Source organism: Xenopus laevis, chromosome 2S (genome assembly GCF_017654675.1).
Source record: "Xenopus laevis strain J_2021 chromosome 2S, Xenopus_laevis_v10.1, whole genome shotgun sequence".
Classification (NCBI taxonomy): domain Eukaryota; kingdom Metazoa; phylum Chordata; class Amphibia; order Anura; family Pipidae; genus Xenopus; species Xenopus laevis.
Genome location: NC_054374.1, coordinates 146,140,197 through 146,168,000, shown reverse-complemented (window position 1 = coordinate 146,168,000; position 27,804 = coordinate 146,140,197). Strand labels below are relative to the sequence as shown.

Genomic DNA, 27,804 nt, shown 5'->3' with positions numbered 1-27,804 from the left:
ATACGCCGGCGCATTTTCGCTACCAGCGCATTGTTTAATTTTTATTTGGGGGCCTGGAGATCAGGGAAGGGGGCTGGGCCAGTCCGACGCTGCTCTAAAGGCTCATAGGGGCGAAGTGACTAACGCTGGTGAAAATTCACCAGCGTGACGTCATTTTGGTACTTCGCCGATTTACTAACGGGTGCTAGCGTAAATTAGCTAGCGTAGGAGATAGACTCTAGCGCTACTTCACATTCTAACGCCAAGCGAATTTTCACTCTGGCCAATGGACGTAACTACGCAAATTCACTAAGATGAGGATTTTACTGAACGTTACCTCTTGCGCCAGACTTGCCTTCGCCACCTCAGACCAGGCAAAGTGCAATAGAGTAGATAGGACTTCCTCAAAAAAAAGTTGAAAATTTTTCTAAGTCTCTTTAAAAAATACTTCGACTTCATACTTCGCCACTTTAAACCTACCGAGGTGCAATGTTAGCCTATGGGTACCTTCCCCAGCACTTTTCTAAGTTTTTTTTGGTCGAATAAAAATCCTTTGATTGATCGCTTAAAATCGTTAGATTCGAACGATTTCATTATTGCACTAAAATCCTTCGAATTTGATATTCGAATTCGAAGGATTTTACTTCGAGGGTCAAATTCGAGGGTTTTTTAACCCTCGAAATTCGACCCTTGATAAATCTGCCCCTCAGTGTTACATAGGGACACAGATTGAAGGACTACAAACTTTCAGCTGGAAATATTCCTGTTGTTTTAGTTCCAAGAAACAATTACAATAATGGAGTGTCTCCTAGTGTTCCTTGTCTCTCTCAGTTCCAGCCATAGGCCACACCTTAGCATGAAATATTTGGAACAAGAAATGACTTGTGCCACCTAGCACTCGGCCCTACGTAATTGTCTCTGGTTCTCTGTATGCTCGCTGTCACTGCTTCTTAAAGGAACAGGAAGTCTAAAATTAAAGTTGCTTTTCTACAAGCATGTACCATTCATCATCCTGTATGCCTGTGATCATACCTAGGGTTGCCACCTGGACAGTATTTTACCGGCCTGGCAGGTAAAAATGATGGTTGTTCCCAATGTTATTGATAAGAAAAAAAGATACATATATATAGGAAGGCTGGTATTTATTTCCAGAAATGGTGGCAACCCTAATCATACCTAGTATATACTATATATAATATGGCACATTAAAGTGGACCCGTCACCCAGACACAAAAATCTGTATAATAAAAGTCCTTTTCAAATTAAACATGAAATCCAATTTCTATTTTTTATTTAAGCATTCATAGCTGTTGTAAGCTCATTTAAAAATCTCAGCTGTCAATCAAGTATTGTCTGCCCCTCCTCTATGCCAGTGGCATAGAGGCGGGGCAGACAATTACTTTCACTTTCCATTCAGCACTTCCTACATGTCACTGCTCTCCACACATTCCCCCTGTTCTCTTCACCATTTAATTGTGTGGTCAGGGCATGGGGATGGACATCAGGTCCCCCCATTCTGGTGCACATTCTGAGATGATACAAGACTTGTCTTAATAACAGTGTCCACAAAATGGCTGCTGCCTGCTTGTTATAATTATGAATTCCCAGACTGAAGGAAACAAGATTCAAATAATTTATATTGTGTAATTAAAGTTCATTTTCCTTGACTAATCTGATAAAATAGAATTTTGAATAATTTTTTTGGGTGACGGGTCCCCTTTAAAGAATCTTACCAAACTGGAATTTATATTTAAGTAAATATTGCCCTTTTCCATCTTTTCTCTTGAGCCCCCATGTTATGAAATTCTCTGTGGTGCAGTGTAAGGTTACAAACAGCACAACGAGGTCGACCCGAACGGGCCTGGGAATTTGGTCGGCCACACATCACTAGCACCTTCATTGATGCATTCATTTGTATTCTTGTCAATATAATGCAATTTTTAGCACTAGAGCCACATGAGTAGATTAGCCTGATATCATCCAGTTTACATGAGCATATAGCATATAAGCAGTTTTTGACATAAGCCTAGCAATGCCTTGCATCTCCAATGTAAAACTGCCCATAGATGCAAAGATAAAGTCATACGAATGAAAGGTTTGTATAATTTTCGGACCGGGTGTGGACCAGCCCAATATTTTTCGTACCATGGCGAGTGGTCGTTTAGTCTATCAGACAAGTTAGAAGATTTCTGTCGGCTTCCGATAATATCTGTGCCTGTATTGCATATCAAAGGGTGACTGTCACTTCTATTTGTCGGACATAACTTTGATACAATTGCTGTCACAGCCTGACCATCTTCTGATTTGTTCTTTTACTACTTTATTCAATCTGAATGGTTAGTGGCAGGTCAGAAGATTGCAACATATGATCATTCAACAGATAAAACACTAGAATCTGCACATCTATGGTCAGCTTAAAACATACACCAAGAGCCTTCTCTTCAAATACCTTACGAGTGTACGATACTGAACCATAGCATTTGAGAGGGTAGGACTTGGAAAGCAGCAAAACAAAGTAACTGTTGTTTAGGGAGAGAAATGCTAAAAAGAAGCCAGATGCAAGACATGCCCTTCTTAAATTAGAAGGTATTTACATGACTCATGCTATACACATAGCACTGCCTAAAAACCAAAAGTGAAAGGTTTTTTATCGGCAGAGACATGCAAATGACTTGTTACGTCCCTGTGGCCAGTTTTGCATCCAGAGCTGCTGGATGGGGGGGGGGGGCAGTTTCGGTACATGACATGAATGAATTGTTGTCTTTAATCTAGTCTATGTAATTACATACAATAATGATATTGTGTATTGGAGAAAGAAGCACTTGCATAAGGTATATGCATGATCTATACATCAATGTTTGTTTGCCCATAAACTAAATACCATAAGACAACATGGCCTCCTCATGATCAAAGTAGTCTGATAGTGTAATACTAAAGGAACATGTTGTATTGAAAGTATCCCTAAGCATCGGAATGCAAAACATATAAAAAAAAAATCCCAGTGGGATAACTGGCAAATAAACTGATGGACAGTAAAGTTCTTTTTCGACAAACAAATCATGGCACAAACCCACAATACAAGATTAATGCTCCTTATAGTCTGGAAGAAACATTAAGGGGCGCATTAACTAAAGGGCAGATTTATCAAGGGTCGAAGTGAAATAGAGGGAATTTTCGATGTAAAAAAATTCGAAATTTTTTGGATACTTCGACCACGAATTTACTTTGAATTCGATTCAAAGTAAAAAAGTTTGAATATTCGATAATTTAAGTACTGTCTCTTTAAAAAACCTTTGACTTCAATAGTGCGCCAAATTAAACCTGCCGAAGTGCTATGTTTGCCTATGGGGACCTTCTATTGCATTTTTCTACGTTTTTTGTAGTTGAAGTAAAATCGTTCGATTCAATCGCTTGAATCGTTCGATTGAATGATTTTACTTTGACCACAAAACAGTCAAATTCGGTAAAAAAAAAAACTTCGACTTTGATATTCAATGGTCGAATTTCGAAGTATATTTTACTTCGAAATTCGATCTTTGATAAATCTGCCCCTAAGAGTCGAATTTCGAAGCGCTAAAATTCGTAATTCGATATTCGAAGTTTTTTTTTTATTCATTTTAGCAGTTTTTGATCGAATTAAAATCGATCGTAGAAATCGTTTGAATCGAACGATTTTCAAAAAAAAAACCTTTGACTTCTAAAGACTTAGCCAAATGTTGGCTCTAGGTTCTAGGAGGTCCCCATAGGCTAACATAGCAATTCGGCAGGTTTAAGGTGGCGAAGTTTTTTAAAGAGACAGTTCTTCGATTTTCGAGTGGTCGAATATTCGAAGTATTTTCAATTCGAGTTAAAGTCGATTTTGGCCTATTCGATGGTCGAAGTACCCAAAAATTACTTCGAAATTCAAAGTTTTTGAATTTGAAAATTCACTTTGAATTCACTTCGACCCTTAGTAAATGTGCCCCCAAGAGTAGCCTGCATAAGTAGTCTAATAAACATATGACTACACTGGACTGATGGTACTTGTGGTGTATAAACACAGCATTTTTGAAGGTGGTTGCCAATATGGCGAGCGTTTTTGAGTTATTTAGTCTGCAGAATTTAGCAATACTTACACACAAAAAGTGATCAGTAATAGTGATAGGGAAACGTACTTTATGAGCATCTGCAAACCCATTTCAATCAGATAAAGGGAAAATCAAATGTGGCATAAAAATGTCAAATAAATATCACTATAGAAAACACTGCAGTGAGCAGTGTAAAACACATACACACAGAATTCATAAGCATAGGCAATGTTTTCTCTAATCCCTTCTTGGCTATGTGCGAATTTTAAACATGTGTGCATATTTTTAAATAGAGAGCTTTGAATTCAATTCGAAGTCGTAGTATCCTATTCGATGGTCGAAGTATCCAAAAAATTACTTCGAAATTCAAATTTTTTTACTTCGAAAATTCCCTCTAATTCACTTTCGACCCTTGATAAATCTGCCCCTAAATCTTCATTTTCTCGATAGTTCCCCTTAAATAAATGTAAAGTTTATCTCCTCAGCTCAACCTTAGTGGAGCTCATTTCTATTGCAACAACAAGGGGCCGATTCATCAATAGTCAAATATCGAGGGTTAATTAACCCTCGATATTCGACTGGGAACTAAAATCGTTAGAATATCGAAGTCGAACGATTTTGCGCAAATCCTGCGATCGATCGATCGAAGGATTTTTCGTTCGATCGAACGATTAAATCCTTCGAATCGAAGGATTTGAATCCAACGATCGAAGGAAAATCCTTCGATCAAAAAATCACAGGCAAGCCTATGGGGACCTTCCCCATAGGCTAACATTGACTTCGGTAGGTTTTATCTACCGAAGTAGGTGGTCGAAGTATTTTTTAAAGAGACAGTACTTCGATTATCGAATGGTCGAATAGTCGAACGATTTTTACTTCGAATCGTTCGAATTCGAACGAATTTAACCAATTCGATGGTCGAAGTACCCAAAAAATACTTCGAAATTCGAAGTTTTTTACATTCGAATTCTTCACTCGAATTTTGTAAATCTGCCCCCAAGTGTGTGGAACAAAGTTTTGTTTAGGGTTGCCACCATTTAACCATAATAGGGAAAATGCATAAAAAAATTTTTTAAGAAAAGGTGCCAACCCTAATCGAGTTATATCATTATAAGGCATAAAACCAGTCTAGAAAAACTGTTGGCGGGGTGCTGGGAAATACAAGGTAATCATCCCAAATGTGTATACTGAATATATTCAAAAATACATATTTTTTACTTGAATTTGCAGCGTTCTACCCTAGAATGCAAAGTACTTTAAGTTAATTTTTAGTATGCTAGTTCTAAACAACTTTTCAAGTGGTCCTTATTAGGGATGCACCGAATCCACTATTTTGGATTCGGCCGAATCCTTTGTGAAAGATTCGGCCGAACTGAATCCGAACCCTAATTTGCATATGCAAATTAGGGGTGGGAAGGGGAAAATGTTTTAATTGCTTGTTTTCTGACAAAAAGTCACATGCAAATTGGGGTTCGGATTCAGTTCGGCCTGGCAGAAGGATTCGGCTGAATTCGGTGCATCCCAACTTATTATTTATTTTGTATAGTTTTCTCAATTATTTGCCTTCTTCTTCTGGTTCTTTTCAGCTTTCAAATGGGGGGTCACTGACACCGTCTAAAAACAAATGCTCTGGAAGACTACGAATGGATTGTTATTGCTACTTTTTACTAATCATCTTTCTGTTTAGATCCTCACCTATTAATATTCAAGTCTCTCTTTCCTATCAAGGCATGGTTGCTAGGGTAATTTGGACCCCAGCAACCAGCTCGATGACATTGCAAACTGGAGAGCTGAATAAAAAGGCTAAATAACTCAAAAACCACACATCCTAAAAAATGAAAAGCAAATGCAAATTGTGTCAGAATATCCTCTCTATAACATACTAACAGTTAACTTAATAGTAAACAAATCCTTTAATAAGGCTTCATTGCAATTCCACCTCGAAGCATCAGATCATGTCACTATGGCTTGAGCATAGTCGTCGGTAAAAGGGACCAACGTTTTATACATGTACACAATATAAAGATTTGTTTCTGACTGAAGACTCCTAATTCAACTCAAAAAGAAACACTACTAAAGTTCCAGTCCCTCCGCGAGCACAACAAACGTTTAGCAGTAAGTGAGTTGGCGGAAGTGAGCGTAACGTCGTTTGCTTGCGCCGGAAGAAGTGAAGTCTACGGCTGCTTCACGTGTAGCCGGCTGAGGCGAGACTCGCGCGTGTTTATGTTGGTGGTGCTGTCAAGGCGGAGAAGCAATAGAAACAGCTTCAGGTGAGAGACTATATGAGGCGCGTGGAATTGTCACAAGCAGCAGATTTAGTCTCCATTGGTTCTATCAAGCTCTTTATAGAGAAACGTCAGTGTGGTACAATTGATGGGCCGGGGTTTGGCGCTATCCAGTTTTACATACATAATGCTGCACAGCTGCTGCTGCTTGTCAGGTGTATTTGAGTCTATATGAAGTGTTGATTATATTCGTATAATGTGCGTCATGCTGTTGTGTTCCCCTGTGTCCACTGATGGAAAGTTTTGTGTCCCTACCAACACATGTCTCCTGATGAATGAAACTGCACTTGGGCAGAGAGACATACTCAGATTCGGGGAGGTTTAGTCACCCAGCGATAAATGGGTTGCCACCTGGCCACTATTTTATCTGCCTGGCCAGAAAAAATAGTTTGATGCCAATGTTATTAAAGGAGAAGGAAACCCTTTCAGCGCAAAACCCCTTCCCCCGTATCCCCCCTGTCAAATGCTTCTAAGTTGCTACTTACCCCTCGGTGCAGGTCAGGCCCGGACTGGCAATCTGTGGGTTCTGGCAAATGCCAGAGGGGCTGCTGTAAGGTCCCATACACAATCACTATTCAGTGGGCTGGTGGAGGACTATTTGGGCCTCTGTGTACTTGGAATGCCAGGGCCTATTTTGACTTCCAGTCCGGACCTGGTGCAGGTCCTCTCCTGTGGAGTTCGCAGGCGCCATCTTCTCCCATACGGTTTTCTTCCTGGATCCCCCCAGCATTTGGCGGCACATGCACAGTAGGAGTATTTGCCAGTTCAGATCTACTGCGCATGTGCCGAAAGTCGAGACGTTTTCGGATTTCTTTTTTCGGCAACTTTGTGACTTTCGGTGCATGCGCAGTAGAGCTGAACCGTCAAATGCTCCTACTGCGCATCCCGGTGAATCCAGGAACGGGAGAAGATGGTGCCTGCGAACTCCACGGGAGAGGACCTGCGGCGAGGGGTAAGAAGCAACTTAGGGGCATTTACCCAGGCAGGAGGGAGGGGGGCCTACGGGGGGAGGGGTTTTGCGCCAAAAGGGTTTCCTTCTTCTTTAAGGGTCAGGGCACATGCTCAGATTTGGGGAGATTAGTCGCCGGAGACAAATCTCCTCTTCCTCGGGGCAACTAATCTCACCGAACTGCCTCCCGTCGGCTAGAATGTAAATCACTGGCAGGATGGCACTCGGAGTGCTTCGTTTTCCGAAGTTGCCTCACAAGAAAATTTCACGTGACTACAGAAAACAAAGCACTCTTGAGTGCCATCCTGCCAGTGATTTACATTCCGGCCGACGGGAGGCAGTTCAGTGAGATTAGTCGCCCGAAGAAGAGGAGATTTGTAACCAGGCGACATCTCCCCAAATCTGAGTGTGTGTATCTGCCATTATAGGTAAAAATAGAGAAAGGCCAGTATTTTTTTTTTTTTTTTTTTTTAGAAAAGGTGGCAACCCTAGGGTTGACTAATCTTCCCGAACTGCCTCCTTCTGGCTAGACTCTAAATTGCTGGCAGGATAGCACTCAGATCAATTCGTTTTCCGAAGTCGCCCAAAGTTTCCTCGTGAGGCAACTTCAGCCAACTTCAGAAAACGAAGCGCACTGATTGCCATCCTGCCAGCGATTTACATTCCAGCCGGTGGAAGGCAGTTCAGGGAGATTAGTCGCCCCCAAGAAGAACGTGTGTCTCTGCTCTAAGCAACTTTCCAATCTGCGATCGTTAAAGGGGCTGTTCACTTTTGTTAACTTTTAGTACGTTATTTAATGGCTAAGTCTAAGCTGCTTTTCAATTGTTTTTTTTTTTCTTTTTTTATATTTTTTGAATTATTAACCATCTTCTGATTATTTCCAGCTTTCAAATGGGGGAGGGTTCACTGATCCTATTTAAAAACAAACACTCTGTAAGGCTACACATGTATTGTTCGTGCTACTTTTTATTACTCCTCTTTCTGTTCAACCCCTTTCCTGTTCATATTCCAGTCTCTTATTCAAATCAGTTCATGGTTGCCAAGGTAATTTGGAACATAGCAACCAGACTGCTGAAAATTCAAACTGCATAGCTGCTGAATAAAAAGCTAAATAACTCAAAAACCACAAATAATAAAAAATAAAACCCAGTTGCAAATTGTCTCAGAATATCACTCTCTTCATCATTCTATAGGTTAATTCAAATGTGAACAACCCCCTTAAGATGCATGAAAATATAATTGCAATTGAAAGTAGTATCCCTGCCCCTTCTTCACATTTACTTTAGTTTTTAGTATGTTAGTGTTTTATTCTTAGCAACTTTTTTATCTTTATTGTTTTATGATACATTTTGAATTATTTGCTATTCAGCTTTTAAATGAGGGTTGCTGATCCAATCAGCTTAAATAAAAACTATAGCTCTGAGGGATATTTTTTATTGTTTCTTTTGATGGCCCCTTCTTATTCCAGTCTCTCATTCAGCCTACTTCCTGGTTGCTTGGTAAATTGTCCCTAGCAACCAGATAGCTGCTGACATTCTAAACTGAAGAGCTGATGAACAGAAAGCTAAATAATTTTAAAAGCCACCAAAAGAAATGAAGACCAATTGCAAATTGTATCAGAATATCACTGTCTACAACATATTAAAAAGGTGAAACCCCTAAGAAATGGCTAATGCAGGCAGAAGGCAGTTCCCTGCATCTCACGAGACAGGTTTGTGCCTGATGAAGGTAACAACAATGATGTTGCTGAAACCTAGTGCAGGTATTGGACTTGTGTTTTCTGAATCTCCGGGTAAAAGCCTACATGTACATTCCCTGCTGTTAAAATAATGTATGATACATTTGCACTGATTACTGTTATGTGGAGTTTTTTTACCCAGTCAACAGGAGCACACTGAAGCCTGACAACTGTTCACTGAAGTCTGGAGCACTACATTCTCTCTTTTGTTTTACTGCATTAAAGGGATACTGTGATGGGAAAAACATTTTTTTCAAAATGAATCCGTTAATAGTGCTACTCCAGCAGAATTCTGCACTAAAATCCATTTCTCAAAAGAGCAAACAGATTTTTTTATATTCAATTTTGAAATCTGACATGAGGCTAGACATATTGTCAATTTCCCAGCTGCCCCTGGTCATGTGACTTGTGCCTGCACTTTAGGAGAGAAATGCTTTCTGGCAGGGTGCTGTTTTTCCTTCTCAATGTAACTGAATGTGTCTCAGTGGGACATGGGTTTTTACTATTGAGTGTTGTTCTTAGATCTACCAGGCAGCTGTTATCTTGTGTTAGGGAGCTGTTATCTGGTTACCTTCCCATTGTTCTTTTGTTTGGCTGCTGGGGGGGAAAAGGGAGGGGGGTGATATCACTCCAACTTGCAATAAAGATTGATCGAAGTTTATCAGAGCACAAGTCACATGACTTCGGGCAGCTGGGAAATTGACAATATGTCTAGCCCCATTTCAAATTTCAAAATTGAATATAAAAAAAATCTGTTTGCTCTTTTGAGAAATGGATTTCAGTGCAGAATTCTGCTGGAGCAGCACTATTAACGGATTCATTTTGAAAAAAAATTTTTTTTCCCATGACAGTATCCCTTTAATTACAGCTCACATATTTTGGTTTGGTGAGATAACAGTGGTGAATGAAACCACATTGTATAGGACCAGTAACTGCCTCTGAATATAGATTTATTCTGCATTAAGGGTCGAAGTGAAAATTTCAATACTTTTTTGTCAAAACTCTCAAATTCTGAGTTTTAAGCCCTTTAAGAACTCAAATTTGACTATTTGCCACCTAAAAACCTGCTGAATTACTGTATAAGTCAATAGAAAAGGTCCAGGGATCAATTTGGTGATGTTTGTAGCCTTCCTGACATTTGTATAGAGTTTTTATAATTTGAATCAAATTCGTTACTAATTTTCTGATTGGTAAAATTCGTCTGAGTTTTAACAATTGTATTTTATTAATACATTTAGATTAGTCAAATTTGCCTCCCCATGTGGCACGATTGCTGGTTGTGTACAAATCTTTTATAATAGTATTCATTGTGAAAAGCAAGGTGCGAAATACCTTTTTGTATTATTTTTCAGAATTTAGCCCCGAATCTGTGGCAATATGTGATCACTAATACAGATCCCATGTTGCGGCTGGTGCTGCCATCTAGTTTGGAGAGATACATTAGAAGCAAAATTACTTAGAAGACGAAAAGAGGCCAATAATGGAACACTGTATTCATATCGGTTATTAAAGTCTTCAGTAAATTATAAGCTTTATGTACTGAAGTGAATAGGTGGGGCTGCTATTGACATAAGCTTGTGGGAGGTGTTTATGGTTTAATATGTATTTTATCCCAGATCCATAGAGGGTTTACATTTATAAGCATAAGTTTATATATTGGGCACTTTGTTTTGAGCTCTGGAAATTCAAAGTAATTCTTGGAAAGATAATGTAGAGAACAGCTAAACCCCCAAACAAACCTTAAACCTTATGTCAGTACATAGAATTGCTGTACAAGTCCCTATGTAGATCTGACCATTCAGTCCCTTCTGTTCTGTTTTTATTGTTGTTTTTTTTAACATTTTATTTTTTCCAGTGGCTCTGGGGTTAAAATAATTTATGGGCGGTGCGCGATTGTGATTTTTTATTTTGGGTGGTATGGTGGTCTAGTATCATGGTGTCCCATGCAAATAATATTGTTCTATTTACTTGTCTTTCAGGGTTTTCTGATATGTCCTTAACGGTGCTGGCAGGGTAAATGTGATATGAATAAAGTAAGCCAATGGGTCACAGCGATGGCTTCAGAGACTCCTGGATCTACAGTGTCACTGCTTGGACATGGGTCTATTTTAGATAAATCTTCCCTCCACACAGTGGGGTGCTTGGGAAAAGTCAGTGTAACTTTACATTCTATATATTTTTGAAACTGTGCATATTTTCAGTGGTTATTTTTTTTTTTCCTTCCACAGAAATCTTAAAGTGGAAAAAAGGCGAAAGATTATTCAAAATGTTTATTTTTATAAACTGATGCTTTTTGTTTCAGACTATTTTTTTGACTATTAAACTGAACACCATGCAATTACCTAATTATGTTCTTAATATATATATAAAGTATGCAATATTTCCATATAAATGCACCCTCTCTCCCTACCCAATTGCTGCAGTTAACCGTCTTTTACACAGCCTGCTCTGTATCTAAAAACTGGATGCTTGTTTTGAGTGTAGAAATTTGTTGCAGGGACAAGGAATTGGTGCTTCTGTTGCTTGCTAGAGGATGGCTAATCAGAAAACGAGTCTAGCCAGAGGCCCCCTTTAAAGGAGAAGGAAAGGTTAAAACTAAGTAAGCCTTATCAGAAAGGTCCATCAAAATATACCAGTAAACCCCAAAAGTAGTGCTGCTCTGAGTCCCCTGTCAAAAGAAACACTGCATTTCTTTCCTTCTATTGTGTACACATGGGCTTCTGTATCAGACTTCCTGCCTTCAGCTTAAACCTCATTGCCCTGGGCAAGAGCATGCTCAGTTTGCTCCTCTTCCCCCTCCCCCTCCCTTCTCTACCGTAATCTGAGCCCAGAGCAGGGAGAGACTCAGGCAGGAAGTGATGTCACACTACATTAATACTGCAGCTCCTATCCTAAACAAACAGAGTTTCTAGAGCTTTTTACTCAGGTATGGTAAAACATTCTACAGAATAAATATAGCATTCTAGCTTGCACTATTGCAGCTAATCTATTGACAATAAAATGCCTCCGTAGCTTTCCTTCTCCTTTAAAAAAAAAAAATCTATATATCTTTTGCACAGCTGGTTATTATCAGCCCACTTTAAGCATTCACCGGTTCAAATAGCTAGTAAGTTTTATATGCATATACCGGCATCATTATATAGTCCTTTTACTGGTTTATGCCAAAGAGAGCAATTTCTTACCTGAAATAACATACATAATGAAAAGGAATAGCGCTACTGTCGTTTTTCCAAAAATGCCGATGTTTTTATGACACCCCACCCTAAGACTAAAGTAGTAGAAACCACCAAGCTCCCCATATGTATAGCCTGCAAATATGTCTCATAAGCAGGAGTAGATCATTTGTGTACTAATGTAAAATATGTGACTTATATAAAGGAGGCTTTCTAAAAAGTGTTAATATGCTGTTTAAATTTAAACACGTATGAAAGCATACATTTGATTTTATCACTGTTTTTTATATTTAGAGATTGGCAAATATCCCTGACCTATGTATAATATGATCAAACATTTGCCACTTTCTGTTAACTGACATCCAGTTTTTTTTTTTATCCTCCTAGAATGTTGACCTCAGTGCAGCTCCTGAAGGTGGATATTGCCCTGTATGCGAGGCCAAAGGTCAGCTGCAAGCTCTCCGGACTTATCGCATTAATTTCACTCAGTCGATATATCTCTGTGCTAATCCACAGGTATGTCTGCATATTTGGTCTTTGACTTCATTTGCCACTGAATGCCGTGTTGAGCTTGAATAGCATACTTATTCATGAATGATATTCAATTGCACTTTTTGCTTCCTATTTAATCTTCACTTATACTTCTTTATGGTGTGTTGTTTTCCTTAACAGTGCATATATCCCTTGGGATACACACCTCTGGATAACATAATTGCAAACACAGCTGATCTAAAGAAACACCATAGCCCAGGCAAGCCGAAGAAGCGGCATATTTTAGATAACCCTGTAACAATTAACTCTGCGAAGAAGCACAAGACTGATACTTTCATCTCTGGTCAATACATTTCAGAAAGCCTATTTTCATCTCCACGAATTGTAAGCTACAAATCAGTGTTTCCCTGTGTGCCTAAAGAATCTCGAACAAGTGTACCTGGCCTTTCAGAGAATAGTCAGAAAGAGAGAAGTCCACAGCCGTATGGAATGTACGGAGTTTCCGTTTGCAAATCTGAATCTGCTCTATGGGACTTTTCAAAACAACCTGGTCACTTGCAACATGACTTCAATGAGTTTCACAAAGGATCTGTACAACATCAAGTTATGGGAATGGCCACTGCATCAATGAATGGCCCCTCTCCTTTAAAATTGAATGCACCTGCTACTAAAGATCCATATACACTATCGCAACCTGTGATTGCTATTAATGATCCACAAACACGTATAAACCAAAAGTCAGAGGCTGGAATATCTGGGGTTTTAAATGGATATCCAAAGGCTGAAGCTGATATGGGCTGTTCATTGTCTGTCCTTAGCACTTGTGCACCTCTTTGCGACCCTGGTTTAAGATCTCTAACTCTGGTACATAAACAGAGTGATATACCAAGTTCCTCCTACAGTGGCGTTTGTCTTAAAGCAGCACCAGAGGCACCTCTATTATTAGATGCTGCCTTGTATGACAGCAGTGAGAAAGTGGTACCAGAGGAAAGCTCGTTGTTCGAAATTAACTTTTCAGAAACCTGTAGTAAAGTACAAGATGGTGAGAAATGTTTGCCTTCATCCACGTTGCCTAGAGAAAATTCTCCAATGGAAGAGAATGGCCTGAAAGATAAATCCGGTTCATTCATCAAAAATGCTTTACTTGAGAAAGTAGAACCAGAGGGAGTACCGTTGCTGGAAGACAATAAAGGTCAAATTATAGTTGAAACATCCGCATGCAGTCAATTGTCCATAATAAATGAAATGTCTAACCTTCATAGAAAAAATAAATCTTCAGATTCGTGTCAGCCCGTCCGTGAGAATCATCTTGAGCTTCCAAGAGATGGAAATGATGGCAATGTGTACCATAGTACAAGCAATGTTAATGCTGTTGTGAATTGCAGTGATGTTAAGAGCCTGCTGCTAACTCCACTGCCAGAGGTTATAGCTACAGAACTATCCAAGAGCAACAGACAAAGCACTTGTAAACCTCAAGGTGTGCCTCTTCAGCAGTGTAACCTTTGTTCTGAGCAAAAAGACGAAGACATTACATTGATGGAGTTGCCTAACTCTTTGCATAGCGAACCAGCTGAGGAGGAAGATTGTGAAAATAAAATTTCATATGGAAGTTCATTATTGAATGTGGAAACTATATCTGACTTGTGTAAGAAACGAAACAATCAAATTCATTCTTCATCACAATCCGTGGAAGACTTGGTTACAGACATGTCTGATAGCAACCTGTGCAACGATATTGATTTCAAAGCTGGTACCAAAATAAGTTTGGAAGAAACTACAGCACCAAGTTGTTCGCAGCCAGAACAGATTGTGCTGAACAGCCATCCCATTTCTGATCCTGCAGTTACTTGTCTGATTCGTGACACTGGACCTGAAATATTGGTGGAGGAGTCTGGTCCAATTTCTAAGGAACTCAATATGAGCAATGTAAGCCCAGATTTAAATCCAATGAAAGAAATGGATGATATGTCTCAGAACAATGTACTGGCTGATTTGTTGAACTCTTTAAGCAGTGAAACTTGTAATGAGGAAGAAGCTAGTGATATAGAACCTAATTCAAGTTCTTTATCCGATGGGAAAAGATTTCCTTTATATCACAAAACGAGTAGCCTGACACATTCTGAGCCTGAAGCAACAGCAAGCACAATTTTAGCCTCTTTTAGCTCTGTTTTGGAAAGCAGTGATAGCATTAATCAGGAGAAAGCTCCAGTAACCATTTTTGCACACCCAGAGCAGACTAAGTTGTACAGCCATGAGGCCTCTAAAACTACAGTCTCCCCTTGTTTATCTCATAGTGCTGGAGAGGCATTACACATTTCTGATACACCAGGGATGGGGTGCATTCCTGTGTGTGAGGAACCCACTGTTGTACAAGATATGAGCAATGTAAATCCATTGAGAGCATCTCTTGATACTACTCTGGGCAATTCAGATGTTGAAAGAGAAAAGCAAAATGAGAGCTTTGAAACAGACTGTTCTTCAATGCTTACTGATGATTCCATCAAAGACCCAAAGGATGGAGAAGTTGTAGCGTATTTGCCAAAGGGGAGCTTGGAAAACTTCTGTCTCGACGTAAAATCAAACTGCTCAGGGAATACATCTTCATCAAGTATTCATGAAGCCTTAAATGATGCCCTGACAAACCATTCTGTGGAACATGGTTCCCAGGATGCCCTATGTGAAAAAAAGCTACTCCAGTGGAAAAACACCCTGTTTCTCTGCTGGCTGGACTGCATATTGTCTGCCCTGGTGCATTCGGCTAGCCTGAACAGTATTGTGGCACAGCATGAGTCTGCAGAAAACTCACTCATTCACCATCTGCTGGAGAAATACAAGGAGGCCAATTCATTGATACAAAGAACAGGCAAACAAGGTTGGTAACATCCAAAGTCGGACCTGCTTGTTTCTAAATTACTTAACCTTATCCACTCATGTTCAAACCATTCAATGTAGATTATGAATGCAAATAAAAGCATTTTACTTTGTTTTAAAGAACCTCCAAAGAATATGTCTCTGGCTGAAAACATTCTAAATAAAGTCCGAATGACCATCTTTGATGCAATAAAGCCCTCCTTAAAATGTGAATTGGGTAAGTACATTAGTTATCTAGTAGTAACAAAAAGAACCCAGGAGTATTTGGCAACCTGGTGCTTTCACAGAACTACAAATCACACCATTGCCCTTCCAGGTCATTGTAGCCAGTACTTCTGTTAGTTGGTTCAATGTCTTCCATGCAGGTGACCTAAGTTGCTCTAGGTGGAGCATCCTTCTTTTACCTGGACCCATTTCTTCACTACTTAAAGGGATACTGTCATGGGAAAAAACATTTTTTTCAAAATGAATCCGTTAATAGTGCTGCTCCAGCAGAATTCTGCGCTGAAATCCATTTCCCAAAAGAGCAAACAGATGTTTTTTATATTCAATTTTGAAATCTGACATGGGGCTAGACATATTGTCAATTTCCCAGCTGCCCCAAGTCATGTGACTTGTGCTCTGCTGTACTGCAAGTTGGACTGATATCATCCCCTCCCTTTCCCCCCCCCCCAGCATCCAAACAAATGAACAATGGGAAGGTAACCAGATAACAGCTCCCTAACACAAGATAACAGCTGCCTGGTAGATCTAAGAACAACACTCAATAGTAAAAACCCATGTCTCACTGAGACACATTCAGTTGAGAATTGAGAAGGAAAAACAGCAGCCTGCCAGAAAGCATTTCTCTCCTAAAGTGCAGGCACAAGTCGCAAGACCAGGGGCAGCTGGGAAATTGACAAAATGTCTAGCCCCATGTCAGATTTCAAAATTGAATATAAAAAAATCTGTTTGCTCTTTTGAGAAATGGATTTCAGTGCAGAATTCTGCTGGAGTAGCACTATTAACTGATGCGTTTTGAAAAAAACATGTTTTCCCTTTAATGTACATATTCCTATTTTCTTTCTGACATTGCTGCTATTCATCTGCTGGCTATGTGCCTAGTGATTTGGATTTTGTAACTGTTCACCACTGAGAGCACTCTGTTACCTTGTATACCTTCCATGAACAGCATACTTTTAATTAGGTGACACCCCTTCCTTTCAGGTGTGTAAGAAGTGACTAACCTATTGCTGGACTAATCGACAGCATTGTAGTGTAAGTAGAATTCCTGATTTGCCGGATGTTTTCCTCCATGGCGTTGGTGGGGACCGATCTGAACTTACAAAGCTGTTTTACCTGTAATGGCAAACACTTACATTATATGTACCCTTTAATCCAGAATCAACCTGGTGGCAGTATCATTTTAAATGGTATTATAGTTGAGCAGGTTAAATGATTACTGCCACATCAGGGAGTATAAAGCAGAGGAAGATGCAAGCTGAATTATTACAATTCATTTCAATAAACTGCAATCAGTTGTGTATCCTTTTTTGGGGAACTTTCCATTGTAGACCAGGGAAACCCAAGCCCCTAGCTAGCATATCCATGACTTCATACACTAGATTATGTCATTGACCGTTAAATCCAAATTCTCTTATAGGGGGGCTCCTTTTGCCTAGATGTATTAGAGCTCACTTAAAATCACAAGAAATCATGTCTCTCTACATGCAGAATTTGTGCAAAAGGCAGTTATTTTGCTTGTACTGGAATCCGTTCGAATACATACAATACGCTCTAATACATCTGCTAGGAAATAAAAATGTCTGACACGCAACTGCTGCATGAAGACAGAATGAAGAGATGATGAGAGAGGGATAATGAAGATAAACTTGATTATTTCAGAAACAATGCAGAATATTTGATTGTATTTACAAAGTTTCATATTTCATTATGATGAAGCTTTTATTAAATTTTCCTGATAGTTCCCCTTCAGTATCTGTAGACAAGTGTGAGCAGTAACCCAGTTTTATTACTAAGATTTTCTGTAACACAGTTGACCTAAGTATTCAGTTGACTTCAGACTGTCAGTTGTTTAGAAGGAAAATGCATCTTTGCGTAAAAGGACATTGTGATATTTTGTTAGTCCAGTATACGCTGTAAAAGATAATGCCTCATATTATATATTTTAATTTTGAATTACCAAGTTAGCATTTTAGCTGCTCTTCACCGTTGAGAACTCTGTGGGCTGCAATGATTAAATGCATTCTGTTGCCTGTTTTGCTTATGTTTTGTGTGCTTTGTTCTAATGCAGGAGATAAAGAGAGCCCTGTGTTTGCTTTGCCATTACTCCTGCAGCGGGACCCAGAGATAGAATCCTGTTTTGTGCACTCTGGTGTATGGAAATTTACATGCAAGCAATGTGGCTACCAATACCAAAATAAGTAAGTTAAAAAGAAAAACCCTCCATACATCAGGTAGAAAGCATTACTGTGTGCAGGTTATAATGTAGAGCAATAAGACTTCTGAATGTATCCCAGGGGTTCTAAGCTGCAAACATTGCATTCATTTTATTCAAATGCCTAAAGATAATTGTGTTTTTTTAACTTAAAGTATTTAGAATAGATCTGATCTATTCAATCATATTAAACCAGGGGGATCTTAGGGCTAGTCCACACGGGGAGATAGCGACGCGTTTGCGGTCGCGGCGACAAAGCGCCGCGACCGGCGCAGGCGACAGTTTTGTATGGGCGCCTATGTAAAAACGCCTGTGCTAACCACACGAGGCGATGCGCTTTTCAACAGTCGCCTGAAAAAGCCTGGCGAGGCATTTTCAGGCGACTGTTGAAAAGCGCATCGCCTCGTGTGGTTAGCACAGGCGTTTTTACATAGGCGCCCATACAAAACTGTCGCCTGCGCCGGTCGCGGCGCTTTGTCGCCGCGACCGCAAACGCGTCGCTATCTCCCCGTGTGGAATAGCCCTAAGAAGATCTAATTATCTGGAACGAACCAAGTAATCATTTGATCTAGTGAAAGCTCTTTCTGTAGCCAGTCCTTACACATGCTGGCCCACGTATACTTAGCAACTTGTCATTTTAATAAACGTTTGAGGAAAAGTGGTTTCAGCAATGCCTTGTCCTCCAAAAATGTCATTTTAAACACCGCAATCTCCTCTGGTTTGTTTAATGTGGACCACACAGAGGGGCCCGTGCTTTCATGAATTGCCCTCCTAGTCTAATGCATTTTTCTGCCAGGGTCAATCTATATCTGAAAATCGAATATCCATTGGGCATGGTGGTTGTTTTAGGACCATGCATGGGTTAGTTGGCTGCCAGCTTAAGCTTGCCATAGACGCAAAGATCTGATCGTACGAATCCTCGATTAGTACGATTTTCGGACCGTGTCTGGAGAGTCCCGTCATTTTTCGTCCCATGGAGATCAGTCGTTTGGATGATCAGCCAGGTTAAAAGATTTCTGTCGGCTGCTGATAATTTCTCTGCATGTATTGCCAATCGGACTATTTTCAGTGGGAGACTGTCACCAGCTTTTGTCGGACATAACTTGCGTACGATTGCGGTAAGGGGCAGAAGATCGGCTGATCTCTTCTTTTACTACTTTATTTGATGCTGATGGGTTAGTGGCAGGTTGGGAGATGGGGAAGTCTGATCGTTCGAAGATTTGAACGATCGGATCTTTTCGTCTTTTTGGCCAGCTTTAGTATGATGGAGAAAGCAGCTAATCTTTGCATGTGCATGGACCAGTGCTAAATTAAACCACCTGGCTTCCTAGCAGCCGTCATCCTAGTGCTACTGTAAAGAACGCCTCTCATACTATTGTAGACTAAGAAATGTTTTTCCATGTTAAAAGCTTATGAGTAATTATGCTAGCGTTTTTTGTTCTTTTTGCAGGTGCAAACGGACTGTTACTACATTCACTAAGATCCTTCCTGAATGGACACCCTTAAATGCTATCCATAGATCGCCATGCAACAACTGCCTGGATACGGATCAGAGACGCACATTTTGTATAGAAAAGTAGGTTTTGTGCTGTAAGGATGAGGTGGTGTACATCGAGCACTGGGCTAAAAAAAAAAAAAGTTACTTAGGCTTGCTCCCTGTTGGCAGGAAAAAACTTAACAATATTGTACTTTCAATATGAAAGTACAGTCTTGTTTTAATACCAAAATCTGTAGAGTAAAATCAGTCTAGACCTTGTTACAGCTAGGTTAGTCCAGCTAGTATTAGATCCAGTGCATGAGAGGACTGTAGGCCTGAGTCATATAGCGCACACAGTGGAAATATATCTGCAGAGAAACATCCAATACCTCCCACTCCCATTTTCACCAGAACTGCCATGTGGCTTTGCTTTTTAATTTTGGCTCTGGCTTTCTGAATATCTCTGTAATATGAGTGGACCAAGGCATCTAGGTGCAAAGAAGTAGATATTGTTTATTCTGCAGCATGTAAAATACATATGGCGCCAGGGAAAATTTTCTTTACTGGCAAAGATGCACCAAATCCATTATCACCAAATGTAAACCCTATCCACAATATATCCATATCCAAAATATATCCATATCCAGAATATCAAGAGCAAAATCACCAAAATGTCATTATCATTAAAACAAAAAGTTTATTTTAGATATGTTGTATTGTCACATGACATTAAAGGGGTAGTTCATCTTTAAGTTAACTTTTAGTATATTATAGAATTTCCAATTCTTACTAACATTTAAATTTTTCCTTCATTCGTTTTTGAATTATTTGACTTTTTCGGACTCTCTTTCAGTTTTTAAATTGGGGTTTCTGATCCCGGCAGCCAAAAAAATGATTGCACTGTGCGGCTATAATTTTATTGTTATTGGTACTTTTAATTACTAATCTTTCTGGTCAGGCCCTCTCCTAACAATATTCCAGTCTCTCATTCAAACTGCCTAGTTGCAAGAGCAACCAGATATCTGCTGAAATTCTTAACTGCAGAACTGCCGAAAAGAAAAAAAAAAACAATAAAAAAGAATTGCAAATTGTCTCAGAATATCACTCTCTACATCATACTAGCGGTGAGACTCGTGGTTTTAGAGAAGCATTAAATGCCACCGTGCAAGCAATAAAGTAACTTTTAAAATTAAAGTCATTTTCATGAGACTTCGTTTTCATTAATAAATATTTTTTGTGCTTTAGGATCCATGACATATTCATAATTCACTTTGTGGAAGGCCTGCCAAGCAATGATTTAGGCATGTACTCGTTTCAGTTTGACGGATACCTGTATGAAGTCAGAACTGTAATCCAATATAGAGAAGATCATTTCTCATGTTGGATTGCTAAAGAGGATGGTAAGTATTCTCAGTGTAACTGTCCTTACCATATAAAATCCAAAATGGAGTGATGCATTCAGTATGTTCACACACAGTCCATAGCTGTTTCTTAGCAGTGTTTCAGTTGGTTTTCATTTTTTACAGTCGATTTTAATGATTTGCCTTTTCAGGTTCCCATTGGGGCTCACTGACGCCGGCAACCAAAATAAGATTGCTTTATTGTTAATCTTTCATAAACCATGGAAAAAAAAGACAAATTCCAAATGGTTTGACTACTGTTTTGCTGTTTACATCATACTTTAAATTAAATCACATACTGAAAGTGTCAGTTTAAGAACTTGATTCATAAAACACCTGCTACAGTTTTGATGCATTTTTATAGATATGACAATTGCCAGTTCTCACTATCTTTTCTGCCTAATACAGTGATGGGGATCCTCCATGAATTGCACGCTGCTTCCTACCCAGTTAACTTGCAATTTGTATTTCAGGTACATGGCTGGAATCTGATGACATGAAAGGGTATTTCTGCATAAAGCAGAACAGTTTTGAGGTTCCTGCTTCAGAAATGCATGTTGTAATGTGGGAAAGGAAGGCTAGCAACGCTACTGGAGCAAACAATACAATGGCTCCTGAAACAGAAAACAAAGTACTGAATTCTTTATCAGCATCACCAGTTTCTTTACCTCCGACCCTGCATCAATCTGCTTTAGCTGCTCTAAATGCTGCACCATCACTTCTAAAACAGACCCCAGATGCTCCCAACATACTCTCAGGAATGGAGGGTTATCGTGATGATGATATCATAACACTGACTGAAATTCCAATCGATGCTTCGGCTAATGTGATTAACAACAACTCTGAGGCAGGCCAGCAACAACCAATTGCCTTTGATGAACAATTACAGCCTCCTCTTTCATCCCTTGTAACCCAGTCTGTCTCTGCCTATATTTCAACTTCTGATGGGCAATGTGACCAAAATCCATGTTCTGGCACCATGCAGGACAACTCTTTTGCTGATGTTCTTTCCCCTGCCCCTAGCGGCCCCAGTCTCCCTGCCAACTCCAGTACTCCCATCCCTAACAGTTTCCGTTCAAAAAAAGCCTTTATTGGAAGCTGGATGAAGAGTCTGCAGAATAAAACCCCGCTGTTCCTGCCATCTAATGTGCCCAGTGCAAATAAGAAGACTCCTCCAATTCCAGGTCTGCTGCTGAAGACCACAGACTTACAGGCATCTAATAAACAGGCCCAGTGCTTTGATGGTTTTAAAGTTAAGCGTGTCAGTAATTCAGTCAACTTAAACAATTATCTTGGTATAGGTCCCACAAAGGATAATTCTGCTACACCTAAAACTGTTGTGTCTAGCAAAATATTCCAGCCCCTCGGCTCAGATCGACTCAAGAATGGGCAGATGGGACTTGGCAATACCAAAGACTTGGCCAAAAACAGATCTTTGTCTAATGAGGATAAGGTCCTTAGACTTAGACTAAAGCTGCTAAAAAAGCTGAAGGCTAAGAAAAATGAACTGGCCACATTAGATATGCTTGGAAAGTCACAGGCTGGTAAAGATCGGAGCAGCCGTCCGCTGGAGTTGAGCAGCGCCAAGAGGCGTGAGCAATTACGTGGATACTTCCATGAACTCCAAGACCAAATAGATAATGCCGACACTGAATCCGTGTGCACAATGAGCTCCAGCACGTCGCTATGCAGCAGTCCAGGAGATGTGGAGTTCTTTGCAGAATTATTCTCACCGCCCCCTACAAATACTGCACAGCAGGACAGCATGGATGACAGTAGTTTTTTAGAGATGTATGTAGAAGGTTACAACCCCTCCTGTGCTGATTATGGAACCAATAAAACCGCTAGTAAAGAAGCCTTGCAGAGCACCATCAGTATCAGTCAATTAAGTCCTCGACATACCAACAGCTCCAGTGTGGGAAACATCTTCCATGACATGCTTTCAACCTCCACAATGCAAATGCTGAATGAGGAATATTTTTCACATTTTGACAATATGTTTTAAACTTTGTATTTGCCTGAATGACAACATGGCCCAGAGCTTGGCAACCAAACCCCGCCTCTTCTCCCAAGAAATATTTTATTGCACTTAAAACATTATTTTATGACAATAGAACCTGAATATTGAGAAGAAGAAGCAATGAACAAATAATTGGGGTGGCAATTAAATGGGAAATGTTTCCACTGGTCCAATATTTGGCAAATTTAAAACTTTCTCCATTCTTCGGCCTAATGTAATGGATATCCGTGGGTACACTTCCTGCTTTACTTGAAATGGATGTTGTTGTTTTTTGTTTTAGGAAATGTTTTTAGTGTGGAAAGACTTTATTTGTCAAATTAATATTTTCAACTATTAAAAAAAAAACCTGCAAATGTTTGAACTTTTTATATTTTGTTTTCCATGAACTCTTTTAAGCACACGTAGCTTACAGTTAGAAGGCTGGATTAGTCAAACTCGCAGGGCCTTACAAATAAAGCCTATGATCGGATGCTTTTATTTTTCAACGTGCTTTTCCACCTCCCCTCCTGTTGGAAGATTCCAAATAGCAGTGGGTTCAGAAATTTTTTAGGTATTAGCGGGCTTTTTATCAAAGGTCAAAAAGTGGTTTTAGAGGTTTTTGAAACTACGATTAAAATCTATTTTTACATACAGATGCCACAGAATTTATTAAAAGATCCAATGGAACAAGTACAAATGGGAAAAAAAAATGTTGAATGTTGCCCTAAAAATTTTTCAGATAATTACCAGTGGGTAAAAAAAATCTGAAAAGACTAATTCAAAAAAAAAAAAAAGTCTAGTTCAAATTGATTAAAAATGGTCCAATAAACCCCCCCCCCACACACAAATGTCTACTTATTTATTATAAGATCTAAATATAAAAAGCACAAACAAATTAAATCGTACAACAAATAAGAATATCACCCAAGTTGGGGTCCCCACTAAAAATCCTCCAGCTCTTCCTGCTTTCCATCGGTGTTCCTACTAGGGATGCACCGAATCCAGGATTTGACCTTTTTCAGCAGGATTTGGATTCGGCCGAACCGAATCCAAATCCTAATTTGCATATGTAAATTAGGGAAATCACATGACAATCACACAACAAAGTTCACACTTTTTTTCCTTTCCCACCTCTAATTTGCATATACAAATTTGGATTGGGTTCGGTATTCGACCAAATCTTTCACAAATGAATTGGGGATTCGGCCTAATCCCAAATAGTGGATTCGGTGCATCCCTAATTCCTACATTATGCAAGGGAGGGTTTGGGATTAAAATGTGGGTGCCTACAACTCCAGGCTTAGGTGCATGTTTCGGTCAGGGACATATGCCTGGACTAGGGGTAAGCGACAGAGTAGGTACGTGCCATCCCAGTTTAGCGCCCTAGGCATGTGCCTCTTCTCCCTTCTCATAGTTACAGCCCTGAGTGTCACTTGTAGGAGTGATGTTGAGGGTGGAAGGGAAGTTTTATTACTCGCAAAATAGTAATTAGAAAAAAACATTACATTTTCATATTAAAAAAAACGGAAAATTGGTAAAACAAAGTCGCCTGTTTTTGAACTGCTCACAATTATAACAAACAAAAATGAAAACATGTTTCCGCCCGGTCTCGAACCGGGGACCTTTCGCGTGTTAGGCGAACGTGATAACCACTACACTACGGAAACTGTCCTATTTAGTAATTAATCTGAAAGTTTAGTAGAGCATGCACAGAGCCCCTTGTTCAATCCAAATTAGAAAGGTCTCTTGTGTGCACTCACCCCTACAGTTATGAGGATCGTACTCAAACGTTTTCCTAAAGGAGCAGTAAATGGTGTGGTGAGATAGGACATGTGCGCCGTAAATGATTATGATTTCTCCTAACGAAGTCACTTATTTATTCTTTGTTCCCATACTGGTTTGGATCCATTGATTGTTTCTCACTCAATTCTACCTTCTTTGATTTTGTTTTCTCTCATTTTCCGCTGTTTTCCATTTTCCCAGATTTTACACAATATTTTCTGGTCCCCTGAAATACAAAAATTAGGGGTTCTACTGTATTTATATCCATACGTTACATCATGGCTGGACTGTGTGGGGGAATAATGGATAGCAGCAGAAAGTTCTGCCTTAGATTTAATAAGAAATTAGGGATCCGTCGAATCCAGAGTTCAGTTTGGGATTCAACCATATATTAATTGGCCAAATTCAAACACTTAGAGGCCTATTTATTAAAGGTCTAATTTTAATGGTTGTAGAGAAGTTTTTGTAGTTTAGTAGTTTTTGAAACAATTAATGTCAACCCAAAAAATAAATTGTTGCCTGAAAATGAGAAAAATGTCTAATAAAAGAAACCATAATTCTAAGCAACTTTGCAATATACATTCATTACAAATTTTCTATAGTTATTTGTAGATGTATTGTTATTGAAAGAAGTGTCTGTCTCTGCTCTGATGGCTCAGACTGTTGATACAATGTAAGAGAAGGCATCGGGAGTTAAAATGCTGCTTTCAATAGCAATTTTATCAGCAGAAAATGAAATGTATATTGCTAAAGTTGCTTAAAATTATGATTTCTTTTATTGGACATTTTTCTTTTGGGGTTGACTTGCCCTTCAAACTTGATTCTTTTTAGTGATGTGCAGGCGGACCCGATAGCCGCGGGTCGGGCAGGTTCGGGTCGACCTCGCAGTGCTCCTCGCGGTTGGCCACCTTCAAATGCTGGCATCCGACTTCCGGGATCCGGTTTTATAGTCTCACGTCTGCTTGCCCCGTCCCTTTTGTGATGTCATCGGCGGGGCGGCACGGGTCTATAAAAGGACCCCCAGAAGCGGGTGCGGGCGGGCTCGGGTCGTAGAAGGGCGGGTTAGGGTCGGGTGAGGGTCAGGGAAACACTGACCCGCACATCACTAATCCTTTTAAAGCTATGAATGCAATGGCAGTTATCAAAAGATCAATATAAATGTATGAATGGGGGGGGGAATGCATAAACCTCTAAAAATGTGAGTTTTTCGGCACAATTAATTGCGAAAAAAAAAGTTCAAAAATGTTTTAAAAGTCAGATTTGATTTAAAGAGGTCCAATAAGATCAGCGAAGTGTCCATTGACTTCTATAGCACCTCACCAAATTTAACTTGGCAGAGTTTGGTATTAAAGGTTTTCGTGTTTTTTTTCACTTAATAAATTTCTAATCTTTAGAAAGGTATGGGATCCGTTATCTGGAAACCCATTATCCAGAATGTTCTGAATTACAGAAAGTCTATTTCCCATAGACTCCATCATAATAAAATACAGTGAAACTTCAATTTTAGGTCCCCTGAGTTTGTTTCCCCTCATTTTACATTGTTGTTTTGTGCTCCCACCTATATATTATGCATAATACATTTCACTGATTACCTTTTTTTTATCCCTTGAAAAATGTAAAATGGGGATTCTACAATAATCCAATTTTTAAAAAACTATTTCATTTTTTTCTGTACTAATTATAGTACTTTGTACTTGATCCAAACTATTATATAATTAATCCTTATTGGAAGCAAAACCAGCCTATTGGGTTTATTTCATGTTTACATGATTTTCTAGTAGACTTAAAGTATGAAGATCCAAATTATGGAAAGATTCATAATCTGGAAAACCCCAGTTCCTGAACGTTCTGTATAACAGGTCCCATACCTGTTTAGGAAAACCACAAATTTTTAGAGATTCATGGAAATAAATCCCCAGGCCCAGATTTGTGGCGAGGCCACAAAGGCCCGGGCCTAGGGCTGCAATATATTACGGGTGGCAATAGAGTGCTCCTCAAAATACTGGATCCATCCGAGGCTGAGCAGAGACCTGCAGCAGACCGGGGGAGTAGTGCGCAGGGGGAATCAGAGAGGCAGCTCCAGCAGCAGCACCAACAAGCAGTCGCCCCGCCGCACACAGATACAGCAGCTGGCTAAGGCTGTGCTTGTCCACCACCGGGGCATTAAATGGATCAGAGAGCAGCGCCCGGGCTGGCCTGGAATCCTCCACGTTGGAAAGCAGCCCCCCCAGAACTCTAAATCCAAAGCGGGGCAGGCGCACGGGCATACCTCCCAACTGTCCCTTTTTTGGAGGGACAGTCCCTCTTTTGACAGCTCAACCTGCAGTCCCTTATTTGTACTGGAAAGTCCCTCTTTTCTCTGCACTGAACAGCCAAACACTTGCAGACTCAGCTTGCTGCCGTGGACTTCCTGCAATTACCTCCTTTCTATCACATTGATCTATTAGGGTTTCACCACAGGATACCCTGCAGGAGTACCACCAACACATCATACAACTTGCCAGAGTTCAGCCCTGCTACTTTTTAAATAAGATACTTTGTAACAATTTTGAGACACAAAAAAACAGTTTAGATAAGGAAAAATATTTTCAAACTTTCATAACCTGCCAAATTTTGTAAAATGAACACGGTAATTAGGGGGTGTGGCCACAGAAAGGGTGTGGTCAAAAAAAATTCCGCTGTTCTACGTGCGTAGAAAATGTTGGGAGGTATGCACGGGCGCTAGAACTGTGCGGCCTAGGGGCGCCCAATGTCTAAATCCGGCCCTGTAAATCCCAATTCGATTGTTAGTAAATTGGCTCCTTAGAGCGCTATTTATTTAAGGTCAATATTGTCTTCGAGGTTTTTGAAACTACGATTAAAATCTATTTTTCTAAAACTACATATGCCATGGAATTTATTAAAAGATCCAATATAAAAAATACAAGTGGGGAAACAAATGTCAATGATGCGCTGAATATTTTTCTGATAATTACTAGGGGGGAAAAAATCCGAAAAGCACTACAGTCCAATAAAAAAATAAAAAAAAAAACACGAACGTCTACTTATTTATTATAAGATCTATATATAAAAAGCACAAACAAATGAATTCGTAGAACAAATAAGTATATCGCCCAAGTTGGGGTCCCCACTAAAAATCCTCAACTCCTCCTGCT

The 27,804-nt window shown here is 39.7% G+C and overlaps 1 protein-coding gene and 1 non-coding gene across 3 annotated transcripts in view; one reads left to right on the top strand and one right to left on the bottom strand.

Moving 5' to 3' along the window:
* The window catches only part of uspl1.S (ubiquitin specific peptidase like 1 S homeolog), a 33,722-nt gene extending 10,468 nt beyond the window's left edge, over positions 1–23,254 (top strand). The window contains exons 1-9 of one of the 2 annotated variants that reach the window (XM_018250258.2): positions 5,915–6,316; positions 10,998–11,168; positions 12,579–12,707; positions 12,864–15,555; positions 15,676–15,771; positions 17,848–17,977; positions 19,442–19,567; positions 20,714–20,868; positions 21,342–23,254. In XM_018250258.2, the coding sequence (XP_018105747.1) occupies positions 11,043–11,168; positions 12,579–12,707; positions 12,864–15,555; positions 15,676–15,771; positions 17,848–17,977; positions 19,442–19,567; positions 20,714–20,868; positions 21,342–22,873 (4,986 nt within the window). In that variant the 5' untranslated portion in view covers positions 5,915–6,316; positions 10,998–11,042 and the 3' untranslated portion in view covers positions 22,874–23,254. Of the gene's footprint in view, positions 1–5,914; positions 6,317–10,997; positions 11,169–12,578; positions 12,708–12,863; positions 15,556–15,675; positions 15,772–17,847; positions 17,978–19,441; positions 19,568–20,713; positions 20,869–21,341 lie in introns of those variants that run through there. The other variant, XM_018250259.1, reaches the window with a different exon arrangement.
* Positions 23,255–24,461: 1,207 nt separating this feature from the next.
* Positions 24,462–24,534, bottom strand: trnav-aac. Its single transcript has one exon. It is a non-coding gene; the product is annotated as a tRNA-Val (tRNA).
* Between the last annotated feature and the right edge of the window lie 3,270 nt (positions 24,535–27,804).